Source organism: Grampus griseus, assembly GCF_964374135.1.
Source record: "Grampus griseus genome assembly, chromosome: 20".
In the NCBI taxonomy this organism is placed as follows: domain Eukaryota; kingdom Metazoa; phylum Chordata; class Mammalia; order Artiodactyla; family Delphinidae; genus Grampus; species Grampus griseus.
The window spans coordinates 48,657,765-48,677,466 of NC_139014.1; the positions used below are offsets into that span (position 1 = coordinate 48,657,765).

Below are 19,702 nucleotides of genomic sequence, written 5' to 3' on the forward strand. Positions count from 1 at the left end.
GTAAGATCCATCTATATCATTGCATACAGTTGTAGACCCCTCATTCTCACCGTTGCAGAGTATTGCACTGTGTAACTACAGTCATGCTATTGATAATGGGTGTGTGAGCTTTCCAATTTGGGGCTGTTCCAGCTAGTGCAGCTATGAACATTCTAGTACATGTCTGTTGGGTACATGCCTAGGAGAGGGATTTCTGGAGACTCGACACTTAAGTGTTGTTGAAGGAACCCGCAGAGAAGATGTGAAGCTACAGGAGAGAAGGGGGTCACTGAGTGAGGTCCCTGGGGAAGCAGGAGGTAGGAAGTGGGGGAGAGGTCGGGGCCAGAACCAGAGGCAGGGAATAGGCTTTTCCATTGGAGTGGGGTGGAAGGTGGGTTTGTAGTTGGGGGTGGATATAGAGGGCTTCTGGTGTTGGCTTTGATATGTGAAGTGGGAGGACAGATGGTCCGCTGAGAGCACAGCGGAGGGTTTGGGGTTTGAGGCGCTCATAGCAGAGCGTGGTCAGCAGAGAGATGACTGGAGAACAGATGAGACTGCAGCACTCTTTGGAGTTCTATGATCTTCCCACAGAACTCCTTGAAGTGAAACCCAGAATGAAAGAATATGGAAACACCTGGTTTCCAGGCTGCAGCTCCCCAAGAGCCCTATGGCGCCACCTGCTGGATAAGCGCCGCATGACGTGCCCAGGGAGGTAGGTACCTTCACCACCCAAGTTGCTCCCCCACCCAGACCCCTGGAGTGGCCTCAGGCTGAGCCTTGACCCAAGCCAGAGACCAGAAACCCCCATACCAGAAACTAGTCACATGCTGAGCCCCGATCCAAGCCAATGTACTGCAGTTCTCACTCAAGCTTCCCGTCCCTAGATTAGAGCCTTAACAGGCCCGGGATCCAAAGGCGGCACCCCTAAAAGGAGCGGCCTGCGGGTGCCCTGGGTCTCGGGGGCTGTGGCCCTAGGACTGGGCTTCTCCTTCCTCTGACAGGGTCGCCTGCCACAGGAGCTCCTCGGGCCCTGTGCCCTGGTGGGGCAGGGTCACTCACAGCCTCCCTGGCCCCGTGCCCTGCCCACCACCCTTCCCCAAGGGTGCCTCCACCTCCTCCCCACCGGCTCAGGCTCGGGCAGAGCCTCCAAAGACTCAGCCTGGACGGTGGGCAGGCACCATGGGCCATGGAACCCATAGCAGGGCCTGTGCTCTACCAGAAGCTGCTGGTCTGAGGAGGAAGAGGGTGAGATATCAGAGCAGCTCGTTCCACATCCCTCGGGGCCCCAGGACTCCTCTGGGTGAGTCAGGGAGAGGTCTGGGCACCCAGCAACTCAGGACTGAGGCTGGCAAGTGTCTCCCTCTGGAGCCCCTAAGGAGCGCCAGACAACCCCGTGCTTGGCCAGCTCTAGGAAACTTCTGGTTGAGTGGGGGGACCCCCGGCTGCAGCCCCAGGCCTGGCCAATCCAAGGTCTGTGCTTCTGAAGGGACATTTGTATCAAGTCGGCCCTGCCGGCTGCTCTGCCAAAGGCTCCCAGCTCCCACCCGCTGGTGCACGAGGCACCTGCTGGGCAGGGTGGTCCTGGCTACACCTGACCGGGCCCTGTTCCTCAGGCGTGCCAAGCCCCCTTCAGGCGTCCCTCCAGATCGGCTGGACCCACCCCTCCAACCTCCTCTCCAGAGACTATTTCCCCCAAGCTCTTTCCCATCTCTGTGTCTCCAGACATGCTGTGACTTCTGCCAGGAGGCCCTTTCTCCTTGGCAAACTTATACTCCTCCTTGCAAGCAAGACCAAACCTTTTGGGAATTGTTTGCTGGGTTCTTGGGTGTCTGCCTGCCTGGTCCTGGCTCGGGACATCCCTCTCTGCAGGAACAAGGCTGGCAGTCTGCCCGGGGCCTGGGCCCAGCTGGTGGCTGCCCTGCTGCTGGTGGCCATTGGCTTCTCCCTGGCCGTGAGGCAACTCTGCAGAGCTGTGCCTCTCCAGGAACCTTGGGCTCTGGGGCCCCTCCAGCCAGTGGGCGCTCCCACAGGCCTGGCGTGTACCACCGCGGCAGCATCATCAGCCCTACAGGTCAGTGCTAGGAGCAGCTCGGGGGAGGGGAGGGCCGGGGTCACGGGGCCCAGTCCCAAGACAGCCCCTTTCTTGCTGCAGCCACGTGCTCCCACCTGGGTCGAGAGCTGTCTGTTGCCGGGGGCAACGTCGTGGATGCTGGACTCGGAGCAGCTCTGTGTCTGGCGGTGGTGCATCCTCATGCCACAGGGCTAGGTCAGTGACCCACGACCCCAACCCTGGGCATGATCAGTAAGTTGGAACTCAGGCAGTCAGTGGCCCCTGGCCTTCAAGGCTGGCTGGTGAGCAGGACGTAGGACTGGGGCAGTAGCCCCAACTCTAGGCTGTGACCCTTGATCCCAGATCAGTATGACCTTGACCCCAGGCCTGGTTATTGATGCCTGTCTCCAGGCCTAGTCAGTAACCACTAACCCCAGGCTAAGTCAGTGACCCTTCACCTGGGACTACTGAGTGCCCCTGACACCAGTCAGTGCCCCGGACCCCTGTGTGACCCCTTTGTCTCCTCCCAGGCACCGTGTTCTGGGGCCTCTTCCATAGTAGCTCCTCAGGCAACTCAACCGCCCTGACGTCAGACCCCGGCCTGGGGCTACCCTCGGCTCTGCCTGCCCTGCATTTGCTACACACAGGCTTTGGCCGCCTGCCCTCGCCACACCTGCTGGTAGGCCCCACCATGCTGGCTCAAGAGGGCTTTCTGGTAGACGCAGCCCAGGGCACAAAGGGCCTCTGTCCCCTACTTTGCCACACTGATGGGACTCCCCTGGGCCCCGAGCCACCAACCCCAAACTGGCAGCTGTGCTCCACCGGGCTGCACTTGCTCCCACCCCAGACCTTGCCAGGGACGCTCTACTGAGTCTGCGGGCTGGAGGGCCCCTCAGCTAGGCCCATGCCCACCTTGGAGCCAGCACTGCAGCTACCTGTGCCCCAGGGCATCCTGTTCACCACCCCCAGCCCCTCAGCTGGCCTGGAACTACTGGAGGCAGCTCTACAGTCCGGGGGGCGCAGCGCTGCCCAGCACCCCTACAAGCTGCCGTCAGCCCCGGGAGCAGTGTCCTGGCCACCGTGGACAGCAGCGGCTCTGTGCTCCTTACCTCCTCGCTCAACAGTTCCTTCAGCTCTGGACGCCTGTCCCCAAGTGCCGGGGTTCTACTCAGCAAGCTGGTGGCCAAGTCTGCAAACAGTGCCTGGGCCTGTCCCCTCATCCTTCTTGACAGCTCAGATGACACAGGCCGACGTGTTGGGGCTCATGCCTTCAGGGACCCCTGCAGCTGCCAGAGTCATGACTCACTCACTGCTCAGCCACTTGGCTGGGCCCCAAACCCAGGCCTAGCAAGGACCAACAGAGAGCCCCGGAGCTTGTGGCCAAGGGACCCTGCTTCAGGTGTCAGCCCACGCAGAGCATGCCCATGTCTCCAGTGTCCCCAGTGGCTGCTGCTCCTTTCAGGGGTTTTAAGGTGGGGCGGTGCCTGGCAGGGGTGGGTGGGAGTAGGGGGTCTCAAGCCTGGAGGCCAGGGCAGAGCGGGCCCAGCACCAATGGAGTACATGCAGAGTGTGCACCAATCCTGTGCCCACTGCTGGCTTAGGCCCTCAACTTCTGGCCTGATCAGTCGCCTGGACTTGAGTTTTTTCAGCTAAGGAACCTGAGGACAATGAGGAAGGAACACCAGGGCCTGGGGGACGGCCCTGAGTTCAGATCCAGCTCCGGGAAGGACAGGTGGAAAAAAGCCACGCCCCTCCCTAAGCTCTGGGCCTCCGGGCAGGGCAGGCAGATCCTGGCGCACTGCTGGCCTCCCTGTGCTCCCCTTCAGGCCACACTCCACTGATCTCCCTCATCTGGGCTGGAAACAAAGATCAAGCCTCCTGGACGCCACGTGCCATTCCTACTTCTTGGTTACTTTCACATCAGCCTTTTAGGCACCTGGTGTCTGGGCTTCGCCCATGGACAACACAGGAGACCCCTACCCAGGGACACAGAGCCGGGCTGCTGTCTTTCTGCTCACCTCTGGGGCACCACATGTACAAGGTAAACCACTTATTCTCACTTTCTGAAACAGCAGACCAAGGAAGTGGTTGAGAGGATGAGTAGTTGGGTGTCTCGGGCTACAAAAGGGGCTGGAGCTGGCCAGCACTTGGCCCTCACCTCCCCGCTTCCCAGAGCGCCAGGGTCTCTGAACGACGATCCTCCAGAGACAGGTTCTCAAGCTAAGCAACAGGCGTGGCCAGTAGCACTCCTCAGCCGCCCTGTAAGAGGTATCTCTGATTTAAAGAACTCAACCCCACCACCTCCCCCTTACTGCTCCCCACAACGAAGAAAATTCTTCCCCCAGCTCAAGTGATACCACAGCCTACCCGCTGATGTTAGCCCCAAACCTAACATCCCTCTCTTTTTCCATCACCCACTACCAGCTCTAAATTAGCTGGAATTTTCTCACATTACCTTGGTCTGATCCAACTGGTCTTCCTGCTTCTATTCTGCTCTCCTACAATCCGTCCTCCACACAGCAGGATAATCTATTAAAAGTGTAAGTAAGATCAAGCCTTGTCCCTGCGTAAAATCCTCCAGTGATTCCCCATCACAATCTGAATAAAATTGAAACTCCTGATCTCCCTGAGAACAGAAGAGCCAGGCCGCCCCGCCCCCAGCCGACCCACTTCAGTGCGCATGCGCCGCGACCCGACCTGGAAGAGGCAGTCTTCAGAGCCCACGTGTTCGACAAGCATGGCGGAGACGGAGAGTACGGACGTTGCTGAGCCTCCGGCTCCGGGAGAGGCCCCGAAGAGTGGCGCCCGGCCTGCCGACCGTCATGGCCTGCTCAAGCACAGCCGCGAGTTTTTGGATTTCTTCTGGGACATTGCGAAGCCGCAGCAGGAGACGCGGCTTGAGGCCACGGAGAAGTTGCTGGAGTATCTGCGCGCAAGGCCAGAGGTATGGTGGCGGGACCTGGGACGGGGCTGTATAGATCCCGGCAAAGATGTAGCGGCGGGCCCCAGGAGTTGGGCCCGGGGTTATGTGGTCGCGAACGTGGAGGCCCAGGTGAGCGCGCGCCGAGGAAAAGGGATGAGCAGGTGCCGGACGGTTCTTTTCACCGCCCCACCTGGGGATGTGCTTGGTTCCTCAGGGATCATCCGAGCTGAAGTACTCCCTGAAGCGCCTAATCACTGGGCTCGGGGTCGGACGAGAAACAGCCCGGCCTTGCTACAGTCTGGCCCTGGCGCAGGTGAGGTGGTGCTTCCTGGAATGGGTTCAGCCTTGCTGATCAAAACGGTGGGGGAGTGAGAAGGGCAGATGTCCCAGCTGTAGGAGAAGTGGCAGCTGAGAAATTGATGGGGTGGCATCCGAGTTGATGGGAGGTGTCCCCACGTGGACGCGGAGAAAACTGCATGAGCACGGCCTGTGTGCAGAGAAGCCCAGGCAGGTGCAGTGGAAGGTTGAGTTCGCTTTGGGGTACATGGGTTGACTCAGCCTCTGAGGTACATTTACTGGGGATAGTAAGCTTTGGGGTGAGTTCTCTTACCTCTGCAGGGTTCAGGGCCCTCTTCTCCCAAGGGGCACTTCAGCTAATTATAGGCTATCTCTAAGGAGTCTGAACAAATGGAAGGGCTGTAGAGACCTGGTCCTTGAGGGTCTGCCTGGGGGGAGCTCAGAGCAGGCTGTGGGGACGGAGTGTTTGGGAATCGCAGTCGATCAATCTAGCGGCCCAAGGAGGTACTTTCTGAACCCCAGCTGGGCATGGGGTAGGGAGGCAAGATTCAGTTCCATTCACAGCTGTGTTCTATCATCAGCACTGCTCAGAGGCGGGTAGGCAGTTTCGGAGCCATCCTTGGGGTGGGAGCGGGGGTCCACGGCCTCTGGGCAGAAGTTGAAGGGGAGAAGTGGGAGATGGAGGCCTTTGGGATGTGGCTGGGCCGCTCCCCCAGAACCCCTCCTTTCCTCCTGGCAGCTGTTACAGGCTTTTGAAGATATCCCCTTGTGCAGCATCCTGCAGCAGATACAAGAGAAATATGACCTGCAGAAGATTAAGAAGGTGACAGTTAGTGGCCCCGGGGAGGTCAGCGGCCCCAGGCTTGGGGAACACTTGGATCCTTCTCACCAGTGCCTGGAATCCTTTTCTAGGGGATGGTGAGACCTGCTCTCTTTGGAAACCTGTTTGGGGTGCTAGCCCTCTTTCAGTCAGGCAGGCTGGTGAAGGTAAGGGTTTGGGGGGTATGTGGACTGGCTTGGAGTGGTGGGGGGAGAGGGGCATGCCCTGCTCACACCCTCTCTGCCTCTGGGGGTACCAGGACTCGGAGGCACTGATGCAGGCGGTGAAGCTGCTGCAAGTCCTGGGCCAGCACTACAGCCACTTGCAGGAGCAGCCCCAGAAGGCCCTGGTGGACATCCTCTCGCAGGTACGGGGCCTGGGGTAACGTTGCCTGTTGTAGAGGAAAATGGAGACGACGCGAGTTTACGCGTGGAAACACAGCACTGTCCCGCGGAAATGTGTGTGGTACTTGACGTTTTGTAGTAACTACATTTAAAAAGTGAGAAAGAAATAGGTGTGGTTTACTAGACTAAATAAAACATGTTACTGTGTCTAAAGTATTAATGTGCGGTCAGTACAAAAAAACTGTAGAGGTAGTTTACGTTCTTTTAAGTTTCCAAAATCCAGCGTGTTGAACACTCACAGTGTATTTCCATTCAGATTAGCACATCCTAAGTGCGTGATGTGCACATGTGGCCAGTGGCAGCCATATTGGATGGTGCCGTTTTAGAACAGTGCCTGGCATGTGCCCGGTGGGTTCAACGTGTTTGCCATTGATTTGGGCAGAGCTGGCCCCTCAGGGGCCCCCACTGCCCTATGTGGGAAATGGAGGTGGGCTAGTACCTAGAATCCTTTGCTGCTGAGGAAAAGGCAGGGACCGGGACATCCCAGGCCAAGGCTTTGCACAGCCCTGGCCACAGAGCCAGAAGGACCTTCACGTGGGGCATGTTGTATAAGAAATGGGCTAGTTCTGCAGAACCCAGGAGAGGAATAATTAGAAGGGTGGTCCAGGGCCAATTAGCATCAGTGGGGTGCTTGTTTAAACCCAGCTTCAGGGACTTGGGAACTTGAGCTTTCTAAGGAACACGCTCTGATGCCTGGCAAGGTGGACTGTGGCTGTCCCTCCTTGGGCTGGCAGGTGGAACAGGGCCCAAAGGACTCGCCCCATGGGGAGAGACAAAGGGTGCTATGAGGGAGGCCCCCATCCCTCAACCCATGTCCCCACGCCAGGTCCCAGAGGCCATGTTGCAGGAGATCCTGCCAAAAGTCCTCAAGCCCGACTTGAATTCAGTACTTGGTTCCCCTGAGCACCTGGAGCTCTTCCTCTTGGCCCAGCAGAAGGTGCCCAAGAAGCTGGAGAAGCTGATGGGACCGGTCAACCTGTTCTCAGATGAGAGCATCCCCAGGTGTGAGGGAGGCGGGGAGATGGGCTCTCTGGGCTGCCTCTCCATCCACGGGTTTGCGCCATGGCCTGGGGTCGGGTGTCCATGTGGCCCCAGGCCCCTGGCCCTGTCTGTTTAGGGAGTGCCCCCTGAGTCCCCTCCGCCTTCCTCTGCAGGCTGGTGACTGTGCTGAAGATGGCGGCCACCTCTGTGAAGAAGGAACGCAAGCTGCCTGCCGTGGCTTTGGACCTGCTCCGCCTGGCGCTCCAGGAAGACAGCTTCCCACGGTTCTGGAAGGAAGTTGTGGAACAAGGGCTCCTGAAGAAGCAGTTCTGGCCGGCCAGGTGCGTGAGTGCTTGACCTCTCTCCATCCCTTCTCCCAGGTTTGTTAAGCAGGGATGGGCCAGGGGTCCGAGGGCTCTGACCAGGCTCTGTCCTGCGCCCCCTTAGCTACCTGTGTTTCCGCCTGCTGGGCGCGGCCCTGCCCCTGCTGTCCAAGGAGCAGCTGCAGCTGGTGATGCAGGGGGACCTGATCCGCCATTACGGGGAGCACATGGTCACTGCTAAGGTAGGTGCTGCCCCCTGTGTCCCAGCCCTGCCAGAAAGGGCCAGGCGACTGGGCTGCTTCCTGCTAAGAAGTTGGGGTGGGGGGGGCCGCCTCCGGGGTCAGCTGGCTTCCGGAAGAGAGGGTTGCTCTCCTCTCCATGTCAGTGGTCCTGCCTGGGATGAGCAAGCACAGCTGCTGTTGGGAGGGACCTGGGACCTGGGTGTCCCTTCTCTCTGTGTAGAGTGAGCTACCTGAGGGCCGACCCCCCCGCCGCAACCCCTGCCTCTGTATCTATATACCCCTCCCCCTGCCTCTATAGCTGTATACCCCTCCCCCTGCCTCTATAGCTGTATACCCCTCCCCCGCCTCTATATACCCCACCAGCAGTCTGTCCAGACCTCCCTCCACCCCCAGCTAGTGCTACAGTGAGAACAGCCATCATCACCGATGCCGTTTTGAGCAGTCTGTGCACCCCACACTAAGCTAAGTGCGCCACAGGAGAATCAGCTGGTGGTTAAGAGCACGGAATCCCGGACCTGGGTCGGCCAGGTCCCCTCCTGACTCCACCGCAGCTGTGTGACCTTCCGCAGTTTGCTTCCTTTCTCTGTGCCTGCTTCTGCTTGCCCGTGAGATGAGAGGAGCAGGACCCTCCCCGGTTATTGTGAGGATAACCAGGCTAACATTGTCCACAGGCGCTTAAAGCAGTGCCCGGTTCACAGGAAGTGCTGCTGGGTTTGTTAGTAGCTCGTTTCATCTTTACAACCAGCTTTGGAGAGCTGCTGTTCCTCTCTTCTGGGTGAAGGACAGGCTTAGAAAGGACAGAGCAGTGGTTAAGTGCACGGACTGGGGGCCAGACTGACTGGAGCTGGATCCCAGCTGCACCACGTGGAGCCCCGTGACCCTCAGAAGTTACTTGCAAGCTTTTTTGTGCCTCGTTTTCTTCATCTGCAGAACAGAGGGGCCCAGGGCAAAGGGTTGTTACAAAGATTAAACTCTGGGGCGCCTGGGCAACCCAGCTGGTACAAGGGAGGGGCTTCCTGGGCCTCAGTATAGCCTGTTGTGGAAGAAGCTGGGGCGCTGTTGGATCCCTCCTGGCTGGTGACCCCGGTGCTGTGCCCACCTCTCGCAGCTCCCGAGCCAGTTCAAGTTTGCTCCAGAGATGAATGAGTACGTGGGGGCCTTCCTGAAGGGCTGCCAGGACGACCCCGAGCGGCAGCTGGCCCTGGTGGTGGGCTTCACGTCCGTCACCAACCAGGGCCTCCCCGTCGTGCCCACCTTCTGGCGGGTCACGCAGTTCCTGAGTCTCCCCGCCCTCAAGGGCTACGTGGCTTGGCTGCGGGACATGTTTCTCCAGCCCAACCTGGACTCCTTGGTGGACTTCAGCACCAACAACCAGAAGAAAGCCCAGGACGCTTTGTTCCACGGGTGAGTGGGCCTGGTGGGGAGGGGCCTCCTGGCCCTAAAGGCCTGGACCCTCCCTCGCATGGTACCGTGGTTCCCCAAGCGGGGAGAGGTGGGGAAGATCTAAGCCTTCACTCTTTCTTTTTTGTATATAATATATATATATTTACTTATTTTTGGCTGTGTTGGGTCTTCGTTGCTGCGCATGGGCTTTCTCTAGTTGTGGTGAGCAGGGGCTACTTTTTGTTGATGTGCGCAGGCTTCTCATGGCGGTGGCTTCTCTTTTTGTGGAGCACGGGCTCTAGGCGTGTGGGCTTCAGTAGTTATGGCACGTAGGCTCAGTAGCTGTGGCTCGTGGGCTCTAGAGCACAGGCTCAGTAGTTGTGGTGCACGGGCTTGGTTGCTCTGCAGCATGTGGGATCTTCCTGGACCAGGGATCGAACCCGTGTCCCCTGTGTTGGCAGGCGGATTCTTAACCACTGCACTGCTAGGGAAGCCCCTGAGCCTTCGCTGTTAAAGGCCTCGGTTTTCTCATACGTGGCCCCGTGCTGGTGATAAGGGCGTTGGGGGAATCTTTATTGGTTTTCCTGTCTCCAAGACGGGGCAAGGGGGCACTGTTTTCACCACCTCTAAACAGCTTCCGGACTTGCCTCCTGCCCACAGGCCCGAGCGAGCCGTGTTCCGGCTACGGAAGTGGCTCATCTTCCGCCTGGTCAGCATCGTGGACAACCTGCACGCGGAGAAGGAGGAGACCCTGATTGAGGAGGTGGCCAGGTATCGTCACGAGATGGGCTTGAACCCCACCTCCCCACGGGTGCAGCGGCCTCTTGTCTGATCCTGGTTTGGGTCCCCCTGGAGCCAGGAGCCTGGGGGTCACGTTGTTCCTGCCACTTAGGCAGGAGGAGATTTAGGGGAACTCCTTGGGGGAACCCTCGGAAGGGGGACCGTAGAGGCTTGGGCTGGCTCCACCCTCCCCAGACGCCTTTGCGCGTCGGCAGTTTTGGGGGGTCCTCGCCTCTGTATCTGCCAGGCGCCCCTCCCACCCTCCCTGCAGCCCCAAGAGAGGCAGAAGCGATGGTTCCCTGGCCGAGGCCACACAGCCTCACATCTTGGTTGTGAGGGAGGGATGCTGGTCCTCTCCCTAGTCCGGCCTGGGCTCTGTTCTGCTGGGGATCCAGACCTGAGAAATGGCCGTTCTCTCATCGTTGCCACCTGGCACCAGGCCCTCGGTGAGGGCCCGAGGATGGGCTGGTCAGAATGGTGGCACTGACTGAGGGTAACACGGGTTATTCTCCCTCTCTCCCTCCCTCCCTCTCTCCCTCCCCAGGTTTTGTTTTTTCCACTCATTCTTCGAGACAAAGAAGCCCATGTCCCAGATCCCTGAGACCGAGCAGCACTTCTCTCACCCCCTGGACAGCCGGACCCGGGAGGTGGTGGGCAGTGCCTTCTTCAGGTGGGTGCTGGGCAGCCTGGGAGAGGTCTGAGGGTGGGCGAGCGGGCAGGAAGGTGGCCTCGGGGCACTGCTCCCTCCAGTTTGAAGCTGCGGCCCGGTGAGTTCCAGTGGGTCACAGTGTGGGGCTGGGGGTGTGTGGCCTTGTTCACCAGCCCAGCCTGTGACCCTGACCCCGCCCCTACCAGCCTGCTGCAGACTCTGAGCACGCAGTTCCGGCAGGCGCCGGGGCAGACGCAGGACGGGCAGCCCTGGACCTACCACCTGGTGCGGTTCGCAGACCTGCTGTTGAGCCACAGCCGCAACGTGGTTCCCCTGGTGGCCTTCACCACGCAGCAGCGCCAGGCCTGGGACCGGTGAGAGGGTGCAGTTGCCACAGCATGGGCGGGACACTCTGGGGCACTGACGCTGGCCACAGTGCCTGAGGGTGTGCCCGTCTCACCCAGGACTCTGAAGACTCTGAAAGAACTGGAGGCCCAGTCCTCAGAGGCCAAGGCCACTGCCTTCCAGCACCTGCTACTCCTGGTGGGCATACACCTCTTCAAGGTATGGCGGCCTGGAAGGGAAGGGGTTACAGACCTGGGGTCCGCGGTGGCCAGGAGAGGCCCTGGAGTGTTGAAGTTGGCAGGTTTCCTAGGCTGACTGCTGCGGGCTGGAATTACAGCCCAAGGACAAAATCACTGCATCCACTTACTGGGCCCCAGCTACATCCTGAGCTTCCCCAGGCAGTGTCCTTTGTTTGTAATGCCCACAGTTTTGAGGCAGCCGCATCTTCTTTTTGACAGGTGGGGTAACAGACTTAGGTAAAGTAACTTACCCCAGGCCATACAGCTGTTGTCTAGGATTCAAACATAGGGATCTGACTCTACTATCCCACAGGGCCTCCCAAAACTGCCTTACTGACCAGAGGTGATGGATGTAAAGAAGAGGGGCTCTGGCTCTGGGCATACCAGTCACCGATGGGGGCAGTTCTTCTGTCTGTCAGTGGTCAATTAGAAGTGGGGTCCTGACTTTTCTGTCTGACTCTCGCACTTCCAGAACCCATAGTAGTGGGTTGAGGGTAGCGTGTTTCTGTCTGGTGCTCCCCACGTGGGGTTCTGTGCCCTGTCACTATATTCCTCACATGGTCACTCATACTCTTTCTCGTGACAGGTCCTCTAGAACCAGCTTTGTCTCTTTTTCTATTCTTTCCAGCAAGAAACTTTGACCACGTTTGGAGTTTAGTGCCGGCAGCTCTTTTGAGCCTCGTGGTTTCTTCCCGGCTCTGAACCCTGGTTTCTCTGAAGGTTTTCCTCTTGCGTTATGTGGGCTGGCTCTTGTGGGGCTGCTTCAGGTCTTGAGCAGTCTGAGACGGGACTCCGTTCTGGGAGTTTTTGCTTCCAGGTCTTGGGCACTCAACCCAGCTCGTACATGAGCTGTGTGGATAACGATCGGTCTCGATGCCCCTTCCAGTGCTTGGCACTGGGCCTCTGAGGGGCCTACCCAGACCCTGGGACCTCCGAGCTTGACTTGGGTAAAAGGTACCCAGCCACAGCCAGGAAGCTGGAGGCAAAGATGGCCAGGGCTTGGGCCCTGTTCTGGCCTTCGCTCCACCACCCCTGCCCCCAACACTGACGCTGCCCTGCTGCATTATGGGGAAAAGTCTGCCTTTTTGGTACCGACAGTCACACAGGTTATTTTCAACTCACCGGTCGGTGGCTGGAGTCTGGGCTTATTCCCCTATCAAGATGGGTTTAAATTTGTTAAGAGCAATGATTTTCAGGTCTTTCTCTGTAGCAATGTCGAGCCTGGTGTGGGAGGAGAAATCTAGAACTGCAAATCAGGAGGCTGGGACCTGCTGGTGCCCTGTGATCCTGACCAGGCCAGCCTTGTCAGGCTCTCCACTGCTCTGGCAGCGGTGGGCAGGTTGGGCTTCACGGTCTCTGAGGGCGCTCAGACCCCGTGCCTGCGTGTTACGTGTAAAAGGTCATCAGCTCTTGGGCTGCCCCTGGGGTCTGGCTGGGGTCCTCTGCTCTGGGTTGTGAGGGTGACTGGCCAGGGCAGTCGGGAGTCTTCTAGGCCTCAGATGCCAGCTCCTCCCACTTGGCCACCCCCTTTCCTGGCTCAGCAAAGGCTGGGAATGGGGCCTGGCTCCTGATTTCTGTCCTGTCCTGCACAGTCCCCCACAGAGAGCTGTGACCTCCTGGGCGACATCCAGACCTGCATCAAAAAGAGCCTGGCGGAGAAGCCCCGTCGGACCCGTTCCAAGGCCACCAGTGGGTCATCGTCCCGGGGGGGTGGGGGGGCAGGCAATAGGGACCCAGCATGGGGCGCTGGTGCCCTGCCCAGACTCAGCCCTTTCCCTGCTCGCAGACCCGCAGGAGCCGCCGTGGGTGGAGGTGCTGCTGGAGATCCTGCTGGCCCTCTTGGCCCAGCCCAGCCACCTGATGCGTAAGGTGGCCCGAAGTGTGTTCAGCCACATCTGCTCCCACCTGACTCCACGTGCCCTGCAGCTCATCCTGGATGTAAGTTGGGGCCTTTGGGGAAATGGGTCCCGGGATGGGGCTCTCCCAAGTGCTGGGCTGCACTAGGGCTGCCTCGTTGCCACCTTGTCCTGACTGTAACCTGCAGGGTGGTCGGGGGCCTCCTTCAGAGTCTCCTGCTGTGCACCCTGACCCTGGGTTTGCCAAGAGCTGACGGGGTTTATCAAGGAGGCACTGGAGGGAGTGGCTTTCTCTCCTGGGCTCCATCTTCCTCCCTGAAATGGGGACCTTTGGCCGAGACCGGACGGCCATGGTCAGGGAAGGCAGTTGAGAGGGCCCAGGGGTCTGAGGTGGGTGAAGGGGCCGGGCCAACAGGTGCGTCAGCCATCTGGGAATCCCGGCAGGTGCTAAACCCCGAGGAGAGCCAGAATGAGGACGACAACGTGGTGGTTACAGACGCCTCTGAGCGGCAGTTGCTGGGGGACGCGGAGGTTCGTGCCAGCGAGGGGGGGGCGGGGGGGGGCGGGCGGACACGCGGTGAGTGGTGGAGAGGCATGACGCGCGGCCCACCCGCAGGACGAGAGCTCGGACGACGGCGAGGACAAGGGCAATGAAGACTCGGAGAGCGACGAGGAGGAGAGCAATGACGAGGAGAGCGACGAGGAGGAGCGGGACGGGGACGTGGACCAGGGCTTCCGGGAGCAGCTGCGGGCGGTGCTGCAGGCAGGGAAGGCGCTGGTGAGCAGGAGCCGGGCTGGGGGCCCTGCGTTCGTGTGCGTCTCCTGCACGAGGCCGGGCCGCTCACGGGGCCTCTGTTCCTCAGGGCGGAGCTGACGGCGAGGACGACGACGAGCTGGGGGATGAGGCCATGATGGCCCTGGACAAGAACTTGGCCAGCCTCTTTGCCGAGCAGAAGCTGCGCATCCAGGCCCGGAGGGACGAGAAGAACAAGCTCCAGAAGGAGAAGGCACTGCGGCGGGGCTTCCAGATCAGGGTGAGCCCGCGAGGCGGCCCACCCCCACCCTCCGTCCAGCCTCCCTCTGCTCCCGTCCCCACACCTGGCTGAGCCCACCCTTCCTGGCTACAGGTCCTGGACCTGATCGAGGTGCTGGTGACCAAGCAGCCCGAGAACCCCCTGGTCCTGGAGGTGCTCGAGCCGCTGCTGCACGTCATCCGGCGCAGCATGCGCACCAGCAGCACGAAGCAGGAGCAGGACCTGCTGCACAAGACGGCCCGCATCTTCATGTGAGCGCGGGCGGGCCCCGGGAGCCGGGCCTCTGGGGTTCCCTGGGTAGGAGCGGGGAGCGCCGGGGGCCCGCATCATTCGGGAAGTCCCACTCAGCTCTGCCCCGCCCGTGTGTTCTGCAGCCCTTAGCACGGGGCCCCCAGTCCCATCCCTGCCCTCGGGGTCACTGAGGCTGGGAAACCCGACAGGGCGTCCAGCGGCGACATTCTGGGCCTGTGGCAGGGGCTGGATGGGAGACGGTAGGGGCACCTAACCCAGGCTTGAGGTGCCAAGGAAGGCCCCCTGGGAGAAGTTTAGGCAGTGCAGGGAGCTCCTCAGGCCCAGAGGCCACAGACGGGGCAGAAGGGCGTGTCCACACGTGTCACACGGAGGCCTCTGCGAGAGGCCTCCGTGGCCCGGCCCTCGCAGTACTGGGAGCCTTGGAGGCATTTGCAGCCAGGAGGCGGGCGAGTGGGCGGTGCTAGAGCAGGGAGCCCAGCAAGAGAGTCGGCGCAGCGTGGCAGGTGGAGCCCTCCCTGTCTTCTAGAGGGCAGAGGAGGTGGTGGAGACAGAGGCCTAAGGACTTGAGGTGCCGAGTGCATAGCACAGAGCAGGTGGGGCGGGGCAGTGGACAGCGCAGCCCCCGCTCACGCCCCCTGCAGGCCCAGGTCCCACGTGCTCATCTAGTTCTCCCTCCCACTCTGCCCAGGCCCGAAGGGTACTGAGCGCGCAGGCCCTGGTTTGTGTCTTACAAAGAGCCTGGAAGCCACCATCCCCCGGGGGGCGGGTGTAGATGAGGCTGTGGCCAGGTCGGGGTGTTGGCCCGTGGTGGAGCCTCACCCAGGGAGCTGGTTTCCCTCCGGCTTCTCCTCAGGGCCCATCTGCATGTGGTCCCGGGCCTGCCCCTGCACCCTTGGTCAGACCCCTTTCTTTAGGTGTTTGTTTCCTGCCAAGCCCCGGCGTCCCTACCCTGGGGCTTGGCCCTGCCGTGGGGCGGGGTGGGGGGGTAACATCGTGACCACCCCCACCCCGCTCTCCCCCGCCAGGCACCACCTGTGCCGCTCCCGGCATTACTGCCGCAACGTGGGCGACCGCGTGGAGACTCTGTACGCCCAGCTGGAGCGGCTGGTGCAGCAGGCCGGTCGCCAGGCTGACTCCTCTGTCTGCCTCTACTACTTCAACGCCTCCCTCTACCTGCTCCGGGTCCTAAAGGGCAACACTGTGGGCAAGTCCACCTGCAAGGCCCAGAAGAAGGAGAAAGCCGCCACTGACGCCGGCACCCAGCCCCAGGGCCCAGAGGTGAGCAGGCACTGGCCCGGGAAGGCTCAGCCTGGAAAGTCCAAGCCGGTGGGAGCCAGTCCCAGGAGGCGGCGCGACCATCTGCCCATTTCACAGATGGGAAGTTGAGGCTGAGCCTTCCCCGGGACCCAGCTTTCAGCCTTCTGAAGGCAGCCCAGGCTCTGCTCCCATGCCAGGGCCCCCTCTCCCTGGCATCACACCAGCTCTCTCTCACACGGTGCAGGCTGCCAGCTGCTTGGATTTGGGCCTCGTGACCCCGATCTACTCATCGGCACTGAGCTCCTTCCTGACCAAGCGCAGCAGCCCGCTCACGGCTCCCATGTTCCTCAGCCTCTTCTCCCGGCACCCGGTGAGTTGTAGTGCCAGGCCGCCCCCTTGGGCCCCTGCTCGGCCCAGTCCTCACAGCCTAGCTCACAGCCCATCACTCCCTCCACAGATGCTCTGTAAGAACCTGCTCCCCATCGTGGTCGAGCACGTGGCAAGCCACACGCGGCCCCGCCATCAGGTAAGGGGCTTCCCAGATCCCAGCTGAGGGCCTGTCTGAATTGCCCGCTCGACTCCTGGCTGGCTCGTTAGCTATTTGTGCGGCCTGGGAATGCTGCCCTGGGCGGGCCAGAGGGTGGGCCCTGCCCCTCCGACCTGGCCAGCCCCGCCCCCACTGTAGGCCCAGAGCAGCTGGGGGTGGGGGGCCCTTCCTGTGTGGCCCGAGCCCACCAGCTCCTCAGAGACCGTGCTCTGACCTGCGCAGAGGAAGCCCCGGGCTGATGGGTGTAGGCCTGGGGGCGGGGGTGGGACGAGGGGGCTGGCGACACAGGAGGAGGATGCACTGAGTGAGTGGAGGGCCAGGAACCCTGTCCGGCTGACTGACAGCCCTGGCTGCCCCCCAGGCCTCGGTTCTCCCACCTGCCTGAGAAGAAGGGGCAGGGGCAGGTGAGGGCCCAGCCCAGAGCTTCTGTGGCGACAGCGCCTCCCGCGTGGCCTATTCCAGTGCCCAGCAGGCTCCTGGAGCTCGTGGGGTCCCCCTGCGGTTCCCTCAGCCCTGGCCCAGCGTGCCGAGGCTCCTGGTCACCCCATTCTCCACCCCCCCCACCCCCCAGGCCCAGGCCTGCCTGCTGCTCCAGAAGACCCTGCCCACGCGGGAGCTGAGGCTGTGCTTTAAGGACCCCGAGTGGGAGCAGCTGCTGGACCAGATCCTGGCGAAGGTCACCGAGGTAACAGCCACGGGGCTCCGCTCCCCCGCCCACTGGCAGTGGTGCTCTGGGAACCAAGGGGCAAGGGTTGCTGGACCCTGCGTCTGGGGGTGGGTTGGGGGTCCCCCCAAGGAGGCATTTCTCTCCTCGGCGCCCCAATCTCTTCGTGTGGGCAACAGCAAGGCTTTGGGCAGCTCTCTGGAGGGGCTCAGCCTGGCTGCCTTCTCCTTAGACCCTGCGGACGCTGGGTGAGGCCGAGACCAAGTCAGGGCGCCAGAAGGAGCTGTCTTCCTTGGAGCTGCTCAACGTTCTCTTCAGGAACATCCATCATGAGGTGAGCCTGGGCGCAGGAGGGAGGGCACCACGCAGGCAGGGTAGGCAGTCTGAGCAGAGGTGAGGGGGCAGGTGGGGAGACAGGTGGGGAAGGTTCTGGACGCTAGGCTCAGGAATCTGGGCTTTGTGTGAGGGGCGAGGGTGCCACAGCCAGTGCCTGGCCGGGGTGGGGTGAGCCAGGGGCTGTCCCTCTGCTCCAGTAAGAAAACCGAGAAGGGGCTGGGAGGGCTGGCGACCACGGGAGGACGCGGCTGTGAGCGCGGGGCACAGGTTTCTGGGCCTTCGGAGGCGGGCCGGGCGGGTGGAGCGTGAGATGCTCAAGGGGCCGCTGTGGGCAAGGCTCTGGTTCCTCCAGTCTGGCCCAGAGGAAGAGGTTTGGGGGTTCTTAGCGGAGACACTTGATCAAAGCCCAGGTGTGGGATAAGCTTCCAAGAGGGGGCTGCAGGGAGCAGACAGGGCCAGGGCCTTGCAGAGCGGCAAGCGGACCTGAGAAGCCACGCTCAGAGGGGTAGTAAAAAGCCAGGAGAGAGAGGTGTTCTGGAAGCCAGTGGATTTGAAAAACAACCCATTCAGTATGTGACGGGGAGGGAGAGATAGGAGGAAAGGCATTGGCAACCCTGAGGTCACTGCATGGGGCACCCCGGAGGTGGGTGGGCCTTATGGGCTGTGGGAAGAGAACAGAACATGGCACCTGGGGCTCTTTTTTCCTTGCAACGCGAGAGAGACTAGGGATGTACAGGCAGGATTGGCTGAGGGTCCAGAAGAGGGGTGGGCTCACAGAGTGGCTCTCACTGGGCAAGGGTGGGAGGACAGGGGCCAGGAGCCAGGGAGAGGCAGGCCATGCCTCATGTCACCACTGCAGCCACAGCCTTCCTGCCCCTTTGCAGAAGCTGACGATGGACCTGACCGCTGTCCTGGGCGTGCTGCAGAGCCAACAGCCGAGGCTGCAGCAGGGGCTACAGCAGGGGGCGCACTCGGCCGGCTCCAGCCGCCTCTATGATCTCTACTGGCAGGCCATGAAGTTCCTCGGAGTCCAGTACGTTCGGGGAGAGGGGGCCCCCACCTTGGGAGGGGCTGGGAAGACCCTCACGTTGCACACGTCCTGGTGTCTGCACCACAGTGTGGGAGCTTTGGGCAGCTTGGGGACCACGGACGCGGAGGTCAACCCTGCCCTCACCACATACTTCTTTCCTTTGCTCACTTCCTCCCAGGCGTCCCAAGTCAGAGAAGAAGGATGCCAAGGAAGTCCCTAAGGCCACGCTGAGCCCTATTAGCATGAAGCGGAAGAAAAAGGGGTTCTTGCCAGAGACCAAGAAGCGTAAGAAACGCAAGTCCGAGGACGCCACGCAGGAGGAGGCGGCCAAGCCCGCAGCCGCCGGTGGGGACCAGCCCCCCAGCACTGGCAAGAGGAAGAGGAAGATCAAGCGCAAGGGCCCAGCCCAGTCCCAGGCGCAGGGGCTGCCTGCCTCCAAGAGTCCGACCCCAGAGCCCCCTGCCACGAGCCCCAGCAGCCCCGCCAAGACCCCAAAGCCGCAGAAGAAAAATCGGAAGCTGTCCCAGGTGAGCAGAGCCACCCCCGTGTCTCCTGAATCCCCCAAGGAGCCTGCTGCCAAAAAGCGTCAGAAGAATCTGCCCCAAAAGGGGGTTTCAGGCAAGTCGCCGCAGTCCGCGCTGCCTCGGAGAAAGGCCAGGTTGTCTTTGGCCAGCAGGAGCCCCAGCCTCCTCCAGAGCGGGCTCAAGAAGAAGGGGCAGCTGAGGAAGGCGAAAAAGCTGTGAGTGTCCCCATCCGCCCTAGAGACCCCTATTTTTTCACCGCAATTTTAATACACAAGCCACCGTCTGAGATTCTGCCTTCCGCGCCGGGGGTGGGAGGTCTGCTGCCAGCCTGCTGGCAGGTCCTGCCCCAGCAGGCGTGGCCTCAGAGACCCCAGCCCTGGGCTAGGCCCTGCTGCTGCTCTCAGGCACACAGCACGCTTGGGACCTTGGCTCCCCAAGCGGTGTGGGCCAGGCCCAGGGCTCTGGTATCTGGCGGGTGGGGTACAAGTGTGACCATGCCTCGTACCCCCCAGGCTGCTTTCCTGCGGGAGCCACTGGGGCGTGACTTAAATATCTTTATTTCTTCATTTACAAGAGGAATATATTTGGCTTCTCTCTTAAGACTCTGAGATTCACAATCAGCAGCTCTAAAAAATAAAGGAGCAGTTTGGCTTCCGGAAGGAAGAGGAAGCAACACTTGGACCTGGTTCTTGTACAACAAGAAAACATTGCTGGGGCCCCAGTCGAGGCCAGGCTGGTCTTTGGGGGAAGCCCACCCCTGGGTTAGCCCCCCCACCAGGGTGCCCCA

General features: G+C 61.0%; 2 protein-coding genes across 2 annotated transcripts; both read left to right on the top strand.

Moving 5' to 3' along the window:
- Positions 1-1,165: 1,165 nt before the first annotated feature.
- GGT6 (gamma-glutamyltransferase 6) lies at positions 1,166-3,500 on the top strand (the record flags this gene model as incomplete). Its single annotated transcript, XM_082679939.1, is given in 11 exon segments — positions 1,166-1,206; positions 1,208-1,279; positions 1,849-1,942; positions 1,948-2,050; positions 2,132-2,245; positions 2,560-2,805; positions 2,808-2,904; positions 2,906-3,051; positions 3,054-3,273; positions 3,275-3,374; positions 3,378-3,500. Coding segments are annotated over 11 exon segments (1,356 nt in total).
- A 456-nt stretch (positions 3,501-3,956) lies between these two features.
- MYBBP1A (MYB binding protein 1a) lies at positions 3,957-19,588 on the top strand. Its single transcript, XM_082680157.1, has 28 exons — positions 3,957-4,070; positions 4,454-4,569; positions 4,666-4,973; positions 5,167-5,265; positions 5,989-6,072; positions 6,162-6,236; positions 6,329-6,436; positions 7,300-7,475; positions 7,628-7,795; positions 7,902-8,019; positions 9,128-9,423; positions 10,063-10,173; positions 10,727-10,852; positions 11,038-11,205; positions 11,296-11,395; positions 13,008-13,104; positions 13,202-13,353; positions 13,716-13,802; positions 13,888-14,049; positions 14,135-14,305; positions 14,399-14,556; positions 15,583-15,835; positions 16,059-16,184; positions 16,272-16,340; positions 16,933-17,046; positions 17,258-17,359; positions 18,246-18,394; positions 18,570-19,588. The coding sequence occupies exons 3-28, from the start codon at positions 4,710-4,712 to the stop codon at positions 19,132-19,134; spliced, it is 4,098 nt and encodes a 1,365-aa protein (XP_082536283.1). The 5' UTR covers positions 3,957-4,070; positions 4,454-4,569; positions 4,666-4,709; the 3' UTR covers positions 19,135-19,588.
- Positions 19,589-19,702: the final 114 nt, after the last annotated feature.

Excerpts from the sequence above, each read along its gene's own strand:
- MYBBP1A (XM_082680157.1), top strand. The coding sequence starts at position 4,710 with ATGCGCCGCGACCCGACCTGGAAGAGGCAGTCTTCAGAGCCCACGTGT. Across the intron at positions 6,237-6,328 it reads AGTCAGGCAGGCTGGTGAAG|GACTCGGAGGCACTGATGCA; the intron begins GTAAGGGTTTGG and ends TGGGGGTACCAG. Across the intron at positions 18,395-18,569 it reads ATGAAGTTCCTCGGAGTCCA|GCGTCCCAAGTCAGAGAAGA; the intron begins GTACGTTCGGGG and ends ACTTCCTCCCAG.